General features: G+C 37.8%; 3 protein-coding genes across 3 annotated transcripts in view; all 3 read left to right on the top strand.

Moving 5' to 3' along the window:
• The window catches only part of LOC309690450 (olfactory receptor 2B11-like), a gene marked incomplete at its 5' end in the record, with an annotated part of 38,666 nt that extends 29,265 nt beyond the window's left edge, over positions 1–9,401 (top strand). Inside the window, 2 exons of the mRNA XM_082507482.1 lie at positions 8,518–8,812; positions 9,035–9,401. Coding sequence (XP_082363608.1) covers positions 8,518–8,812; positions 9,035–9,259 — 520 coding nt within the window. The 3' untranslated portion in view covers positions 9,260–9,401. The remainder of the gene's footprint in view (positions 1–8,517; positions 8,813–9,034) is intronic.
• Positions 2,617–3,643, top strand: LOC309691109 (olfactory receptor 6N1-like; the record flags this gene model as incomplete). Its single annotated transcript, XM_082508657.1, has 1 exon — positions 2,617–3,643. Exon 1 carries the CDS (start codon positions 2,699–2,701, stop codon positions 3,641–3,643), a length of 945 nt encoding a protein of 314 aa, XP_082364783.1. The 5' UTR covers positions 2,617–2,698.
• A 3,446-nt stretch (positions 9,402–12,847) lies between the features above and the next one.
• LOC309691098 (olfactory receptor 10Z1-like) lies at positions 12,848–13,792 on the top strand (the record flags this gene model as incomplete). The annotated part of the gene is made up of 1 exon (XM_082508644.1): positions 12,848–13,792. One exon carries the CDS (start codon positions 12,848–12,850, stop codon positions 13,790–13,792), a length of 945 nt encoding a protein of 314 aa, XP_082364770.1.
• Between the last annotated feature and the right edge of the window lie 733 nt (positions 13,793–14,525).

The raw sequence follows: 14,525 nt of genomic DNA, 5'->3' as shown, positions 1-14,525 counted from the left end.
CATCACAAATTGACATTTCATTTCTTTGCCTTGCTGTGTCTTGATGTTCAAGGTATATTAGCTGATATATGTGCAAGTTGATTAAACAGGTTTATTTCAAAGTGTTTTAGGTTTAAAGTAAACAAAATATTGTATGAAATATTCTGTTGTAAAGGGCTGGTTAGTGCAGGCATCCCTGTGTGTTACATCTCAGTTTATCACAAAGGTCAGTTAACAATGCTTAATGTTTCTTTTTTTCAATAAACACGTTACATGTATAAATATAAGGATCAGTGTTATTAGGTTGTATTTTTTCAGTAGTATTTATGTATTTATATAGGGTTTTTTATTATTATTATTTTGGAAAAATAGTAATAGTAATTGAACTGTTACCTACTTTTATTTGGCTTTTTTTTTTGTTTTTAAATTTATATGTAAATTTCTCTCTGTACATTAATGACACCATAATTCTGAATTTTTAAAATCTGATCAAATATCCCCATTGCTTGACATACTGTAGTATTTACTACTTTAAAAATTAAAGTTTTGTTTAGCATATCAAGCATAAAATTGTGCTGTTGTTTTTTGAAGTTTTTCAATCCCATAGCATAAAAAAAACCCAACAAAAATCAATGCAATAATAGTATTTCAACAGTAACTCCCTTCTCTTCTACTCCTTCCTCGCCTTAACTAGGAAGGAGGCTCTCTCAGCTGGTGTGTTTCTCCTGGCTAACACCTTTCTGCCTTTTCTCCATCAATGTCCTGCTAACATCAAGACTCAAGTTGTGTGATATAAACATTTAGAGAGTCTTGTATCTAAACTGGTTAATAATTAAACTTGCTTGTCCTGATGTTGACACCTTTAGAAAAAACATCAGTGCAAATGTAACACTTATTGTTTATCTGTGTCATTGGCTTTTTAGAATTTGGATTTGGATAAAAGAACTTCAAAATTAAGAGTTTCTTGTTCACCAAATAAAAATAGAGCAAAATAAAATTTCAAAAATGTACATTATTCTCTTGTACATGACAGCAAATGAAAGCCTCATAACATTAACTATAAATGCACTAAGGCAACCAAGTCTCAGTAAAAAGCATTATTGTTTACTTAAATTTGACCTTTAGACTATCAAAGATCTAAAGACAACTAACACATATTTTACCTTTTAAAAATTTATTATTATTGTTTTTTGTTTTTTACATTTTTTCAGATGTAAACTAAAATGCATTTCCACTTCTGGTTTTAGGTTTAATCCAGGTCATCTTATCGTTTGAACTTAAGGTGTCATAATGCCATATCTCTAACACGTTCCATTGAGATGTAAATTGTTCAATTTATTGTCATTTACAGTAAATAGGTTTATGTTTCTCAAGTAACAGACTCATATTTATATCCTTTTTTCAAGCATAAAATGTTTGAGTCTCATGAGTGACGTGTTTACTGTGGCTCAAAGTTTAGCCAGTTTTTCGGGTGCCTCTGTAGTCTCGCTCATTGTACACTTATATCACAAGGCTAATTCAGAAAATATAACTGACATGATGATGTCTATATTTAACAGAATATCAGTTTCACAGTTTGCAAATTAATTCAAAGACAGGGGAAGAAAGAAGTGATTGCTTAGTAGGTTATAGATTCATGCTGCTTTAAAACTACCTTCTTTCCACAGAGCTGCTGTTAAAAAATAAAGGCCTGACAGTACTATATACACAGCAAGTGTGTTTTTGTTTATGAGTTGGCACCACAGATTGTACAAGGTTCATGTTAGCACAGAATTCTGGGCCCTATGTATAAACAGTCTCTATATATGTGACACAATGTGATGTGTGGAAGGAAGAGAGGACTCAAACTCAGGACTCGCAGGCTGGTGAAGGATGTGGATGATGTTTGTTGTGAAGCCAGGATGAACAGAACATGAGAAGACGGACTGACTATACCAATTGAATAAATGAATGAATGAGTGAGGGAGTGAGTGAATTAATAAATTAATGGTTGGCTGGCTGACTGGATGGACTGAACTGAAAACACACATGAGGAATGGACGGAATGACAAGACTGGGAACTGAGGGCTTAAATACACAGTGTGGAGTTGTGATATGATGTGATAACATTAGGTGGCTGCATTATAATGTGAATGTATAATATTGTTGTCAGGCCTCTGTGTAACTGTAGGAGAAAAATAGTTTGATAGAAACAGCATTAGAATAGAATAGAATAATCCTTTAATTGTCCCACAAGGGGAAATTTGGTTGTAACAGCAGCCAGAAAGACACATATAGAAACAAACAGGACACAGAACAGAAACATACACTCATCCCTGCTGGACAACATCTCCCACCCCATGCAGGAGACTGTGACAGCACTGAGCAGCTCCTTCAGTGGCAGGCTGCGGCACACACGGTGTGGGACGGAGAGATTTCGCAGGTCTTTCCTCCTCACTGCTGTCAGACTCCACAACAAAGACTTTAACTGATCAAACACACACATCCACACACACTGAGTGCAATACTCTTTTTCTGACAAAGTTGTATTTTTACTCAGTTGTATAAAGCATTTGCATTCTATTTCTATCCTATTGTATATTTTATTCTATTTATTGTACTGTATATAGTATTTTATTTTATTCTATAATTAATGGGAGGTGAAGAGGGACAGCAGACATTAGTCAGGTACAGACGCAGCAGCTCAGTGCTCTGTTATGTTGTTATTTTAAAAAGGTAGATGTGCCCTCTGATCATGGATAATCAGTCTAATGAAAGAAGTTTCATTCTGTCAGGATTTAATGAAACGATGAATTTCACAGTACCCCTCTTCTCAGTTACTTTACTGTATTACTGTGGGATTTTGTTCTTCAATATTTCTCTTGTGCTGCTCATTGTCTTGGATGAAAGCCTCCATGAACCTATGTACATTTTCGTGAGTAGCCTTTGCATTAATGCACTTTATGGGACCACAGGTTTCTACCCAAAATTCCTTTCAGATTTACTGTCATCTTCTCACAGAATCTCCTATGAAGGGTGCCTTTTACAAGGTTTTGTCATGTATTCATTTGCTTGTTGTGATTTGTCTATTTTAACTGTCATGGCCTTTGACAGGTATCTGGCTATATGTCGACCTCTGCACTACCACTCTTTCATGACTAAGAGGAGGCTTTCACAGCTGGTGTGTTTCTCCTGGCTGACACCTTTCTGTGTTTTTGCCATTAATGTCCTGCTTACAGCAAGACTCAAGTTATGTGGTATAAAGATTCAGAGAGCCTTATGTCTAAACTGGTTAATTGTTCAACTTGCTTGTCCTGAAGCTGACACTTTTTCAAATAACATCAGTGCATATGTGATAATTGTCATTTATCATTTTCATTGGCTTTTCATAATTTGCACTTACATATATATTATTAAAACATGTGTGAGGTCCAGAGAGGACAGAGTAAAGTTTACGCAGACCTGTGTGCCCCATCTGACTTCTGTGATCATAAATGCCACTGTACTGGCTTTTGATGCGATGTACTTGCGCTTTGGCTCCAGAGATTTATCCCAAAGCCTCAAAAACTTCATCGCTCTTGAATTTCTCATCATCCCTCCAGTTATGAATCCTCTCATGTATGGATTTAAACTCAGCAAAATACGAAACAGAATCTTGAGTTTAATTTATTTGAAAGGGAAATGATTTCCATTAAGGTTAGATTTCCTTATTTAAAACAATTCAAAAATATTCAAAACAGATGCAGCAATATAAATACAAGTCTTTCTGAAGGCACTTGATTCAGAAACATTTAGTCATGTTTGCCTTGTCTAAGGAAAAAGGATTCTGCATGAGTTTTTAAGTACTGTTGTAAAATTCATCTATATACCATTCAGAAATCATCACAAATTGATATTTCATTTCTTTGCCTTGCTGTGTCTTGATGTTCAAGGTATATTAGCTGATATATGTGCAAGTTGATTAAACAGGTTTATTTCAAAGTGTTTTAGGTTTAAAGTAAACAAAATATTGTATGAAATATTCTGTTGTAAAGGGCTGGTTAGTGCAGGCATCCCTGTGTGTTACATCTCAGTTTATCACAAAGGTCAGTTAACAATGCTTAATGTTTCTTTTTTTCAATAAACACGTTACATGTATAAATATAAGGATCAGTGTTATTAGGTTGTATTTTTTCAGTAGTATTTATGTATTTATATAGGGTTTTTTATTATTATTATTTTGGAAAAATAGTAATAGTAATTGAACTGTTACCTACTTTTATTTGGCTTTTTTTTTTGTTTTTAAATTTATATGTAAATTTCTCTCTGTACATTAATGACACCATAATTCTGAATTTTTAAAATCTGATCAAATATCCCCATTGCTTGACATACTGTAGTATTTACTACTTTAAAAATTAAAGTTTTGTTTAGCATATCAAGCATAAAATTGTGCTGTTGTTTTTTGAAGTTTTTCAATCCCATAGCATAAAAAAAACCCAACAAAAATCAATGCAATAATAGTATTTCAACAGTAACTCCCTTCTCTTCTACTCCTTCCTCGCCTTAACTAGGAAGGAGGCTCTCTCAGCTGGTGTGTTTCTCCTGGCTAACACCTTTCTGCCTTTTCTCCATCAATGTCCTGCTAACATCAAGACTCAAGTTGTGTGATATAAACATTCAGAGAGTCTTGTATCTAAACTGGTTAATAATTAAACTTGCTTGTCCTGATGTTGACACCTTTAGAAAAAACATCAGTGCAAATGTAACACTTATTGTTTATCTGTGTCATTGGCTTTTTAGAATTTGGATTTGGATAAAAGAACTTCAAAATTAAGAGTTTCTTGTTCACCAAATAAAAATAGAGCAAAATAAAATTTCAAAAATGTACATTATTCTCTTGTACATGACAGCAAATGAAAGCCTCATAACATTAACTATAAATGCACTAAGGCAACCAAGTCTCAGTAAAAAGCATTATTGTTTACTTAAATTTGACCTTTAGACTATCAAAGATCTAAAGACAACTAACACATATTTTACCTTTTAAAAATTTATTATTATTGTTTTTTGTTTTTTACATTTTTTCAGATGTAAACTAAAATGCATTTCCACTTCTGGTTTTAGGTTTAATCCAGGTCATCTTATCGTTTGAACTTAAGGTGTCATAATGCCATATCTCTAACACGTTCCATTGAGATGTAAATTGTTCAATTTATTGTCATTTACAGTAAATAGGTTTATGTTTCTCAAGTAACAGACTCATATTTATATCCTTTTTTCAAGCATAAAATGTTTGAGTCTCAAGAGTGACGTGTTTACTGTGGCTCAAAGTTTAGCCAGTTTTTCGGGTGCCTCTGTAGTCTCGCTCATTGTACACTTATATCACAAGGCTAATTCAGAAAATATAACTGACATGATGATGTCTATATTTAACAGAATATCAGTTTCACAGTTTGCAAATTAATTCAAAGACAGGGGAAGAAAGAAGTGATTGCTTAGTAGGTTATAGATTCATGCTGCTTTAAAACTACCTTCTTTCCACAGAGCTGCTGTTAAAAAATAAAGGCCTGACAGTACTATATACACAGCAAGTGTGTTTTTGTTTATGAGTTGGCACCACAGATTGTACAAGGTTCATGTTAGCACAGAATTCTGGGCCCTATGTATAAACAGTCTCTATATATGTGACACAATGTGATGTGTGGAAGGAAGAGAGGACTCAAACTCAGGACTCGCAGGCTGGTGAAGGATGTGGATGATGTTTGTTGTGAAGCCAGGATGAACAGAACATGAGAAGACGGACTGACTATACCAATTGAATAAATGAATGAATGAGTGAGGGAGTGAGTGAGTGAATTAATAAATTAATGGTTGGCTGGCTGACTGGATGGACTGAACTGAAAACACACATGAGGAATGGACGGAATGACAAGACTGGGAACTGAGGGCTTCGATACACAGTGTGGAGTTCAAGGTTCAAGGTTCAAGGTTCTTTATTTGTCACATGCATAGTTATACAAGTATAACACACAGTGAAATGTAGCCTGACACGCTCCTCGACATGTGCAAAAAAATTGGGGGGGGGGGGGGTGTAGAGGAAAAACATTATTTATATATATATATATATATATATATATATATACATATACATATATATATATATATATATATATACACTGGGTGAATGTGCAGTAGTAGCAGCAAGCAGGTGAATTCTGTACATTAATATGAATAGACATCTGACTATTTTACAGGAGACAATATAAACTAGAGATGGACCGATCCGATATTACGTATCGGTATCGGTCCGATACTGACCTAAATTACTGGATCGGATATCGGAGAAAAATAAAAAATGTAATCCGATCCATTAAATATCACGAAAGCACCTCACAAAACTTGCAACACGCCGTAACTCACCTCAGAACGTTAGCACGTCGGAGCAGTATGCATCACGTGATAGAGCGGCTGTGGCATGCGGGACCTGTCGGTGGTCTGGATAGCATGTGGAGCTTCGCTAGCAACCCGGCATTTCATCTCCGACAAAGTTATCCCCGAGAGAAGTAAAGCAAGTGTGTAAGTCCATCTCTGAATGTTTGTAAAGCATTCCTGCGTTAAGCTTACCAAACGATATATGGAGCGACTGCCTCTTCTGGCTGCTACTTCAATCATGAAACTGCTTAATGATCAGCTGATCGGCTTTTCTGTCGCGAGTCCGTCTCTCTGGTTTGTTTTTGGCCCACTTTGCACCAGAAAGAGGAAACCAGCGGCTGAACAACAGCAGCACGTTTAAGCTTGATCAGCTGTTGTTAGAATTTATTTATTATTACTTTCTACTCGAGGATCTTTTTCTACGTAGCTGACGGCTGGTAACTGTGCAGGGGTGGATCTAGCAAAGTTTAGCCAGGGGGGCCGATAGGTCATGAACAGGGAAAAGGGGGCACAAAGACATACTTTTCTTTCTTATTCTCATTTAAAATGTCTAGCTTTTAATAAATAATTATCCGAATCTTACACCCAAAGTTTTAATTTGATGTAAAATGAATAGAAGTCAATTACTGTATATAGTGACTATTAAGTCTAATATATATACCTTAGGAAGCTATAGTACTTTTTCCTTTAGGAAGGTACCATCTGTGCAGTCTGCAATTTTGTTGAAGAAAGATGTTGAATCTATTTAATATTTCTTGAAAAATAATTGATTTCTGTGCTTTTTTTTTCACACTGCATCAAATTAAGGTTGATTACGTCGATTAAGCATCATGAGGTGGAGCGTGAGGGGTGGTTCCCTATTTTTTATTTATTTATTTTTGTTGTTGCTGGGAGTTGGAACCCTATTAGTTAGGTTGCTTAATATTTACGCTAAGTACTCTTTAAAATACCAGAATAGGGAGGATGGTGTAGGTTTAAGTTTATTAGATTGATCAGTATTGCTGAACTATGAAATTTTTTTTTTTTTGCATACAGGTATAACAGAATAGCTTTAGTGTAGTTGTTGTTTTAAACTTGAGTATGAACTTATACAAAATGCAGCAAGATATTTAAAAAAAAAAACAGTTTTGTTGATTAAAAAACACTATATCGGATTCATATCGGTATCGGCAGATATCCAAATTCATGATATCGGTATCGGTATCGGACATAAAAAAGTGGTATCGTGCCATCTCTAATATAAACATATTTAAATTTAAAGGAATTTGAAATGTGCATTGTGCCTTGGTTTAGAGTGTCTGGAAGTTGTGATATGATGTGATAACATTAGGTGGCTGCATTATAATGTGAATGTATAATATTGTTGTCAGGCCTCTGTGTAACTGTAGGAGAAAAATAGTTTGATAGAAACAGCATTAGAATAGAATAGAATAGAATAATCCTTTAATTGTCCCACAAGGGGAAATTTGCTTGTAACAGCAGCCAGAAAGACACATATAGAAACAAACAGGACACAGAACAAAAACATACACTCATCCCTGCTGGACAACATCTCCCACCCCATGCAGGAGACTGTGACAGCACTGAGCAGCTCCTTCAGTGGCAGGCTGCGGCACACACGGTGTGGGACGGAGAGATTTCGCAGGACTTTCCTCCTCACTGCTGTCAGACTCCACAACAAAGACTTTAACTGATCAAACACACACATCCACACACACTGAGTGCAATACTCTTTTTCTGACAAAGTTGTATTTTTACTCAGTTGTATAAAGCATTTGCATTCTATTTCTATCCTATTGCATATTTTATTCTATTTATTGTACTGTATATAGTATTTTATTTTATTCTATAATTAATGGGAGGTGAAGAGGGACAGCAGACATTAGTCAGGTACAGACGCAGCAGCTCAGTGCTCTGTTATGTTGTTATTTTAAAAAGGTAGATGTGCCCTCTGATCATGGATAATCAGTCTAATGAAAGAAGTTTCATTCTGTCAGGATTTAATGAGACGATGAATTTCACAGTACCCCTCTTCTCAGTTACTTTACTGTATTACTGTGTGATTTTGTTCTTCAATATTTCTCTTGTGCTGCTCATTGTCTTGGATGAAAGCCTCCATGAACCTATGTACATTTTACTGAGCAGCTTCTGCATTAATGCACTTTATGGGACCACAGGTTTCTACCCAAAATTCCTTTCAGATTTACTGTCATCTTCTCACAGAATCTCCTATGAAGGGTGCCTTTTACAAGGTTTTGTCATGTATTCATTTGCTTGCTGTGATTTGTCTATTTTAACTGTCATGGCCTTTGACAGGTATATGGCTATATGTCGACCTCTGCACTACCACTCTTTCATGACTAAGAGGAGGCTTTCACAGCTGGTGTGTTTCTCCTGGCTGACACCTTTCTGTCTTTTTTCCATTAATGTCCTGCTTACAGCAAGACTCAAGTTATGTGGTATAAAGATTCAGAGAGCCTTGTGTCTAAACTGGTTAATTGTTCAACTTGCTTGTCCTGAAGCTGACACTTTTTCAAATAACATCAGTGCATATGTGATGATTGTCATTTATCATTTTCATTATGTTTTCATAATTTGGACTTACATATATATTATTAAAACATGTGTGAGGTCCAGAGAGGACAGAGTAATGTTTATGCAGACCTGTGTGGCCCATCTGACTTCTGTGATCATAAATGTCACTGTAATGGCTGTTGATGTGATGTACTTGCGCTTTGGCTCCAGAGATTTACCCCAAAGCCTCCAAAACTTCATCACTCTTGAATTTCTCATCATCCCTCCAGTTATGAATCCTCTCATGTATGGATTTAAACTCACCAAAATACGAAACAGAATCTTGAGTTTAATTTATTTGAAAGGGAAATGATTTCCATTAAGGTTAGATTTCCTTTTTTAAAATAATTCAAAAATATTCAAAACAGATGCAGCAATATAAATACAAGTCTTTCTGAAGGCACTTGATTCAGAAACATTTAGTCATGTTTGCCTTGTCTAAGGCAAACATATATTTGGACTAGACTAATTTTACTAATATTCTTTGTTATATTTGTCATAATATGACACATATTTGTCATATATGACATATTTGCTCAATCCAGCACGAATGTTAAATGAAAACAACATTTTTTTCATGTTTTTGACTAAGAATTTCATTTTAAAAAGGATTCTGCATGAGTTTTTAAGTACTGTTGTAAAATTCATCTATATACCATTCAGAAATCATCACAAATTGATATTTCATTTCTTTGCCTTGCTGTGTCTTGATGTTCAAGGTATATTAGCTGATATATGTGCAAGTTGATTAAACAGGTTTATTTCAAAGTGTTTTAGGTTTAAAGTAAACAAAATATTGTATGAAATATTCTGTTGTAAAGGGCTGGTTAGTGCAGGCATCCCTGTGTGTTACATCTCAGTTTATCACAAAGGTCAGTTAACAATGCTTAATCTTTCTTTTTTTCAATAAACACGTTACATGTATAAATATAAGGATCAGTGTTATTAGGTTGTATTTTTTCAGTAGTATTTATGTATTTATATAGGGTTTTTTATTATTATTTTGGAAAAATAGTAATAGTAATTGAACTGTTACCTACTTTTATTTGGCTTTTTTTTTTGTTTTTAAATTTATATGTAAATTTCTCTCTGTACATTAATGACACCATAATTCTGAATTTTTAAAATCTGATCAAATATCCCCATTGCTTGACATACTGTAGTATTTACTACTTTAAAAATTAAAGTTTTGTTTAGCATATCAAGCATAAAATTGTGCTGTTGTTTTTTGAAGTTTTTCAATCCCATAGCATAAAAAAAACCCAACAAAAACCAATGCAATAATAGTATTTCAACAGTAACTCCCTTCTCTTCTACTCCTTCCTCGCCTTAACTAGGAAGGAGGCTCTCTCAGCTGGTGTGTTTCTCCAGGCTAACACCTTTCTGCTTTTTCTCCATTAATGTCCTGCTAACATCAAGTTGTGTGATATAAACATTCTGTCACGGCTGTCGAGGCGAGCCATGTGGTATTGACGGGAGAAAGGACCCAAATCGCAGGCAGTAGATGATAATGCTGGTGATGTTATATTTACACAGTGGTGAGATGACAAAACAGGCAAGAGGGAAGACAAAACTAAAGACCTAAACTGGGAAAGCTAAATGACAAACCTGAGGGGGTACCAGAATGGGGTGAGAGGCAGAGAGACACTGACAAGGGACAGGACACCGTGGACCACAGAGTAACGCAGACTGACACGGCGTAACGCAGACGAACCAGCAACAGGCAGGAGAACACACAGGGCTTAAATACACACACCAGTAATCAGGGGATGAGAGACAGAAGGGCAACACAGCTGGGAGAAATCAGAGCTGACGGGACAGAGGAAACGTAAACTGAACACACTCACATCAGACAGAGACCTTCACAATAAGACAGGAAACTCAGACACAGGGAACCAAACAAGACACAGAACTAAACAGACAGATTCGCAAACAGACGGGGTGACACCATAGACAGACAGACCGAATATAACACATAGAACTCGAACAATAATAATCATCATAATAATAAACTAAAAGCGCTGGGTCACCGACCCAGGACCATGACAGTACCCCCCCTCAAGGGCTGGCACCAGACAGCCCAACACAAGAAAACGAAAGAAAAACACAAAAACCGCCCAAAACAGAAAACAACCCGAACAGGGCGGGCAGCGGGGGTCCAGGAAGGAGGGCTCGAAACAAAACACCGAAGCACAAGAAAGTCCCAAAACAAAAGAGGAGTCCAAAAAAGAACAGTTCAGGGGGCCGGCCGTGCGGACGGCAACGGCGGCGACGTGGAAACAGTTCAGGGGGCCGGCCGTGCGGAAGGCAGCGGTGGTGATCCGGGGGCCGGCCGTGCGGAAGGCAGCGGTGGCGACTCAGGCGAAAGGGGTCCAGGGGCCGGCCGTGCGGAAGGCAGCGGAAGGCAGCGGAAGGCAGCGGCGGCGATTCAGGCGAAGGGGGTCTGGGGGCCGCCCACGACGGAGATGACGCCCGACCAGTGGCCTGGAAGGCGGCCAATAAACCACAGACCCAGACGAGGCTGGACCAGGCGACGCCGAAAGCGAAGACACGGAGGCTGGGCCAGACGAGGATGAAGCAGCTGAAGCGGAGGCTGGGCCAGACGAAGGCGAAGCGGAGGCTGGGCCAGACGAGGATGAAGCAGCTGAAGCGGAGGATGAAGCCGGAGCTGGCGACGCTGACAATGCTCCTCGGGCCCCCCAGCTGACGAGGCAGGAGGCTGGACGGGCTCCTCGGGCCCTCCAGCTGACGAGGCAGGAGGTTGGATGGGCTCCTCGGGCCCTCCAGCTGACGAGGCAGGAGGTTGGATGGGCTCCTCGGGCCCTCCAGCGAGAACAGTCTCAGGACCAGTGGGCACAGGGACCTCTGGCAGGCACAGAAGAGAACCAGCAGGTGCACGGGCCCCTGGCAGGGACAGAACAGAACCAGCAGGTGCACGGGCCCCTGGCAGGCACAGAACAGGACCAGCAGGCGCACGGGCCCCTGGCAGGCACAGAACAGAACCAGCAGGTGCACGGGCCTCTGGCAGGCACAGAACAGAACCAGCAGGTGCACAGGCCCCTGGCAGGGACAGAACAGAACCAGCAGGCACACGGGCCCCTGGCAGGCACAGAACAGGACCAGCAGGCGCATGGGCCTCTGGCAGGCACATAGCAGGCTGCAGCTGCACAGAGCATTGACTCTGCTCAGGCAGCAACAGCCGGGTGCAGTCCTCAGCTGGCTTCTTAACCTCCAGGGGTCCAGAGTCAGCTGGGGGCTGAAACCCAGTGTGGAGTTGTGATATGATGTGATAACATTAGGTGGCTGCATTATAATGTGAATGTATAATATTGTTGTCAGGCCTCTGTGTAACTGTAGGAGAAAAATAGTTTGATAGAAACAGCATTAGAATAGAATAATCCTTTAATTGTCCCACAGGGGGAAATTTGGTTGTAACAGCAGCCAGAAAGACACATATAGAAACAAACAGGACACAGAACAAAAACATACACTCATCCCTGTTGGACAACATCTCCCACCCCATGCAGGAGACTGTGACAGCACTGAGCAGCTCCTTCAGTGGCAGGCTGCGGCACACACGGTGTGGGACGGAGAGATTTCGCAGGTCTTTCCTCCTCACTGCTGTCAGGCTCCACAACAAAGACTTTAACTGATCAAACACACACATCCACACACACTGAGTGCAATACTCTTTTTCTGACAAAGTTGTATTTTTACTCAGTTGTATAAAGCATTTGTATTCTATTTCTATCCTATTGTATATTTTATTCTATTTATTGTAATGTATATAGTATTTTATTTTATTCTATAATTAATGGGAGGTGAAGAGGGACAGCAGACATTAGTCAGGTACAGACGCAGCAGCTCAGTGCTCTGTTATGTTGTTATTTTAAAAAGGTAGATGTGCCCTCTGATCATGGATAATCAGTCTAATGAAAGAAGTTTTATTCTGTCAGGATTTAATGAGATAATGAATTTCACAGTACCCCTCTTCTCAGTTACTTTACTGTATTACTGTGTGATTTTGTTCTTCAATATTTCTCTTGTGCTGCTCATTGTCTTGGATGAAAGCCTCCACGAACCTATGTACATTTTCCTGAGTAGCCTTTGCATTAATGCCCTTTATGGGACCACAGGTTTCTACCCCAAATTCCTTTCAGATTTACTGTCGTCTTCTCACAGAATCTCCTATGAAGGGTGCCTTTTACAAGCTTTTATCATGTATTCATTTGTGTGCTGTAATTTGTCTATTTTAACTGTCATGGCCTTTGACAGGTATATGGCTATATGTCGACCTCTGCACTACCACTCTTTCATGACTAAGAGGAGGCTTTCACAGCTGGTGTGTTTCTCCTGGCTGACACCTTTCTGCATTTTTGCCATCAATGTCCTGCTTACAGCAAGACTCAAGTTATGTGGTATAAAGATTCAGAGAGTCTTATGTCTAAACTGGTTAATTGTTAAACTTGCTTGTCCTGAAGCTGACACTTTTTCAAATAACATCAGTGCATATGTGATACTTGTCGTTTATCTGTCTCATTGGCTTTTCATAATTTGGACTTACATATATCTTATTAAAACATGTGTGAGGTCCAGAGAGGACAGAGTAAAGTTTACGCAGACCTGTGTGCCCCATCTGACTTCTGTGATCATAAATTTCACTTTAATAGCTTTTGATTGGATGTACTTGCGCTTTGTCTCCAGAGATTTACCCCAAAGCCTCCAAAACTTCATCACTCTTGAATTTGTCATCATCCGTCCAGTTATGTATCCTCTCATGTATGGATTTAATCTCACCAAAATACGAAACAGAATCTCGAGTTTAATTTATTTGAAAGGGAAATGATTTGAATTCAAAAATATTCAAAACAGATGCAGCAATATAAATACAAGTCTTTCTGAAGGCACTTGATTCAGAAACATTTAGTCATGTTTGCCTTGTCTAAGGCAAACATATATTTGGACTAGACTAATTTTACTAATATTCTTTGTTATATTTGTCATAATATTACATATATTTGTTATATATGTCATATTTGCTCAATCCAGCACGAACGTTAAATGAAAACAACATTTTTTTCATGTTTTTGACTAAGAATTTCATTTTAAGTACTGTTGTAAAATTCATCTATATACCATTCAGAAATCATCACAAATTGACATTTCATTACCTTGCCTTGCTGTGTCTTCATGTTCAAGGTAGATTAGCTGATATATGTGCAAGTTGATTAAACAGGTTTATTTCAAAGTGTTTTAGGTTTAAAGTAAACAAAATATTGTATGAAATATTCTGTTGTAAAGGGCTGGTTAGTGCAGGCATCCCTGTGTGTTACATCTCAGTTTATCACAAAGGTCAGTTAACAATGCTTAATGTTTCTTTTTTTTCAATAAACACGTTACATGTATAAATATAAGGATCAGTGTTATTAGGCTGTATTTTTTCAGTAGTATTTATTTATTTATATAGTGTTTTTTTTATTATTATTTTGGAAAAATAGTAATAGTAATTGAACTGTTACCTACTTTTATTTGGCTTTTTTTGTTGTTTCTAAATTTATATGTATATTTCTCTCTGTACA

This window comes from Aulonocara stuartgranti (genome assembly GCF_965226115.1).
Source record: "Aulonocara stuartgranti genome assembly, chromosome: 16".
NCBI classification, from domain to species: domain Eukaryota; kingdom Metazoa; phylum Chordata; class Actinopteri; order Cichliformes; family Cichlidae; genus Aulonocara; species Aulonocara stuartgranti.
This window is presented reverse-complemented; position numbering and strand designations above follow the sequence as displayed.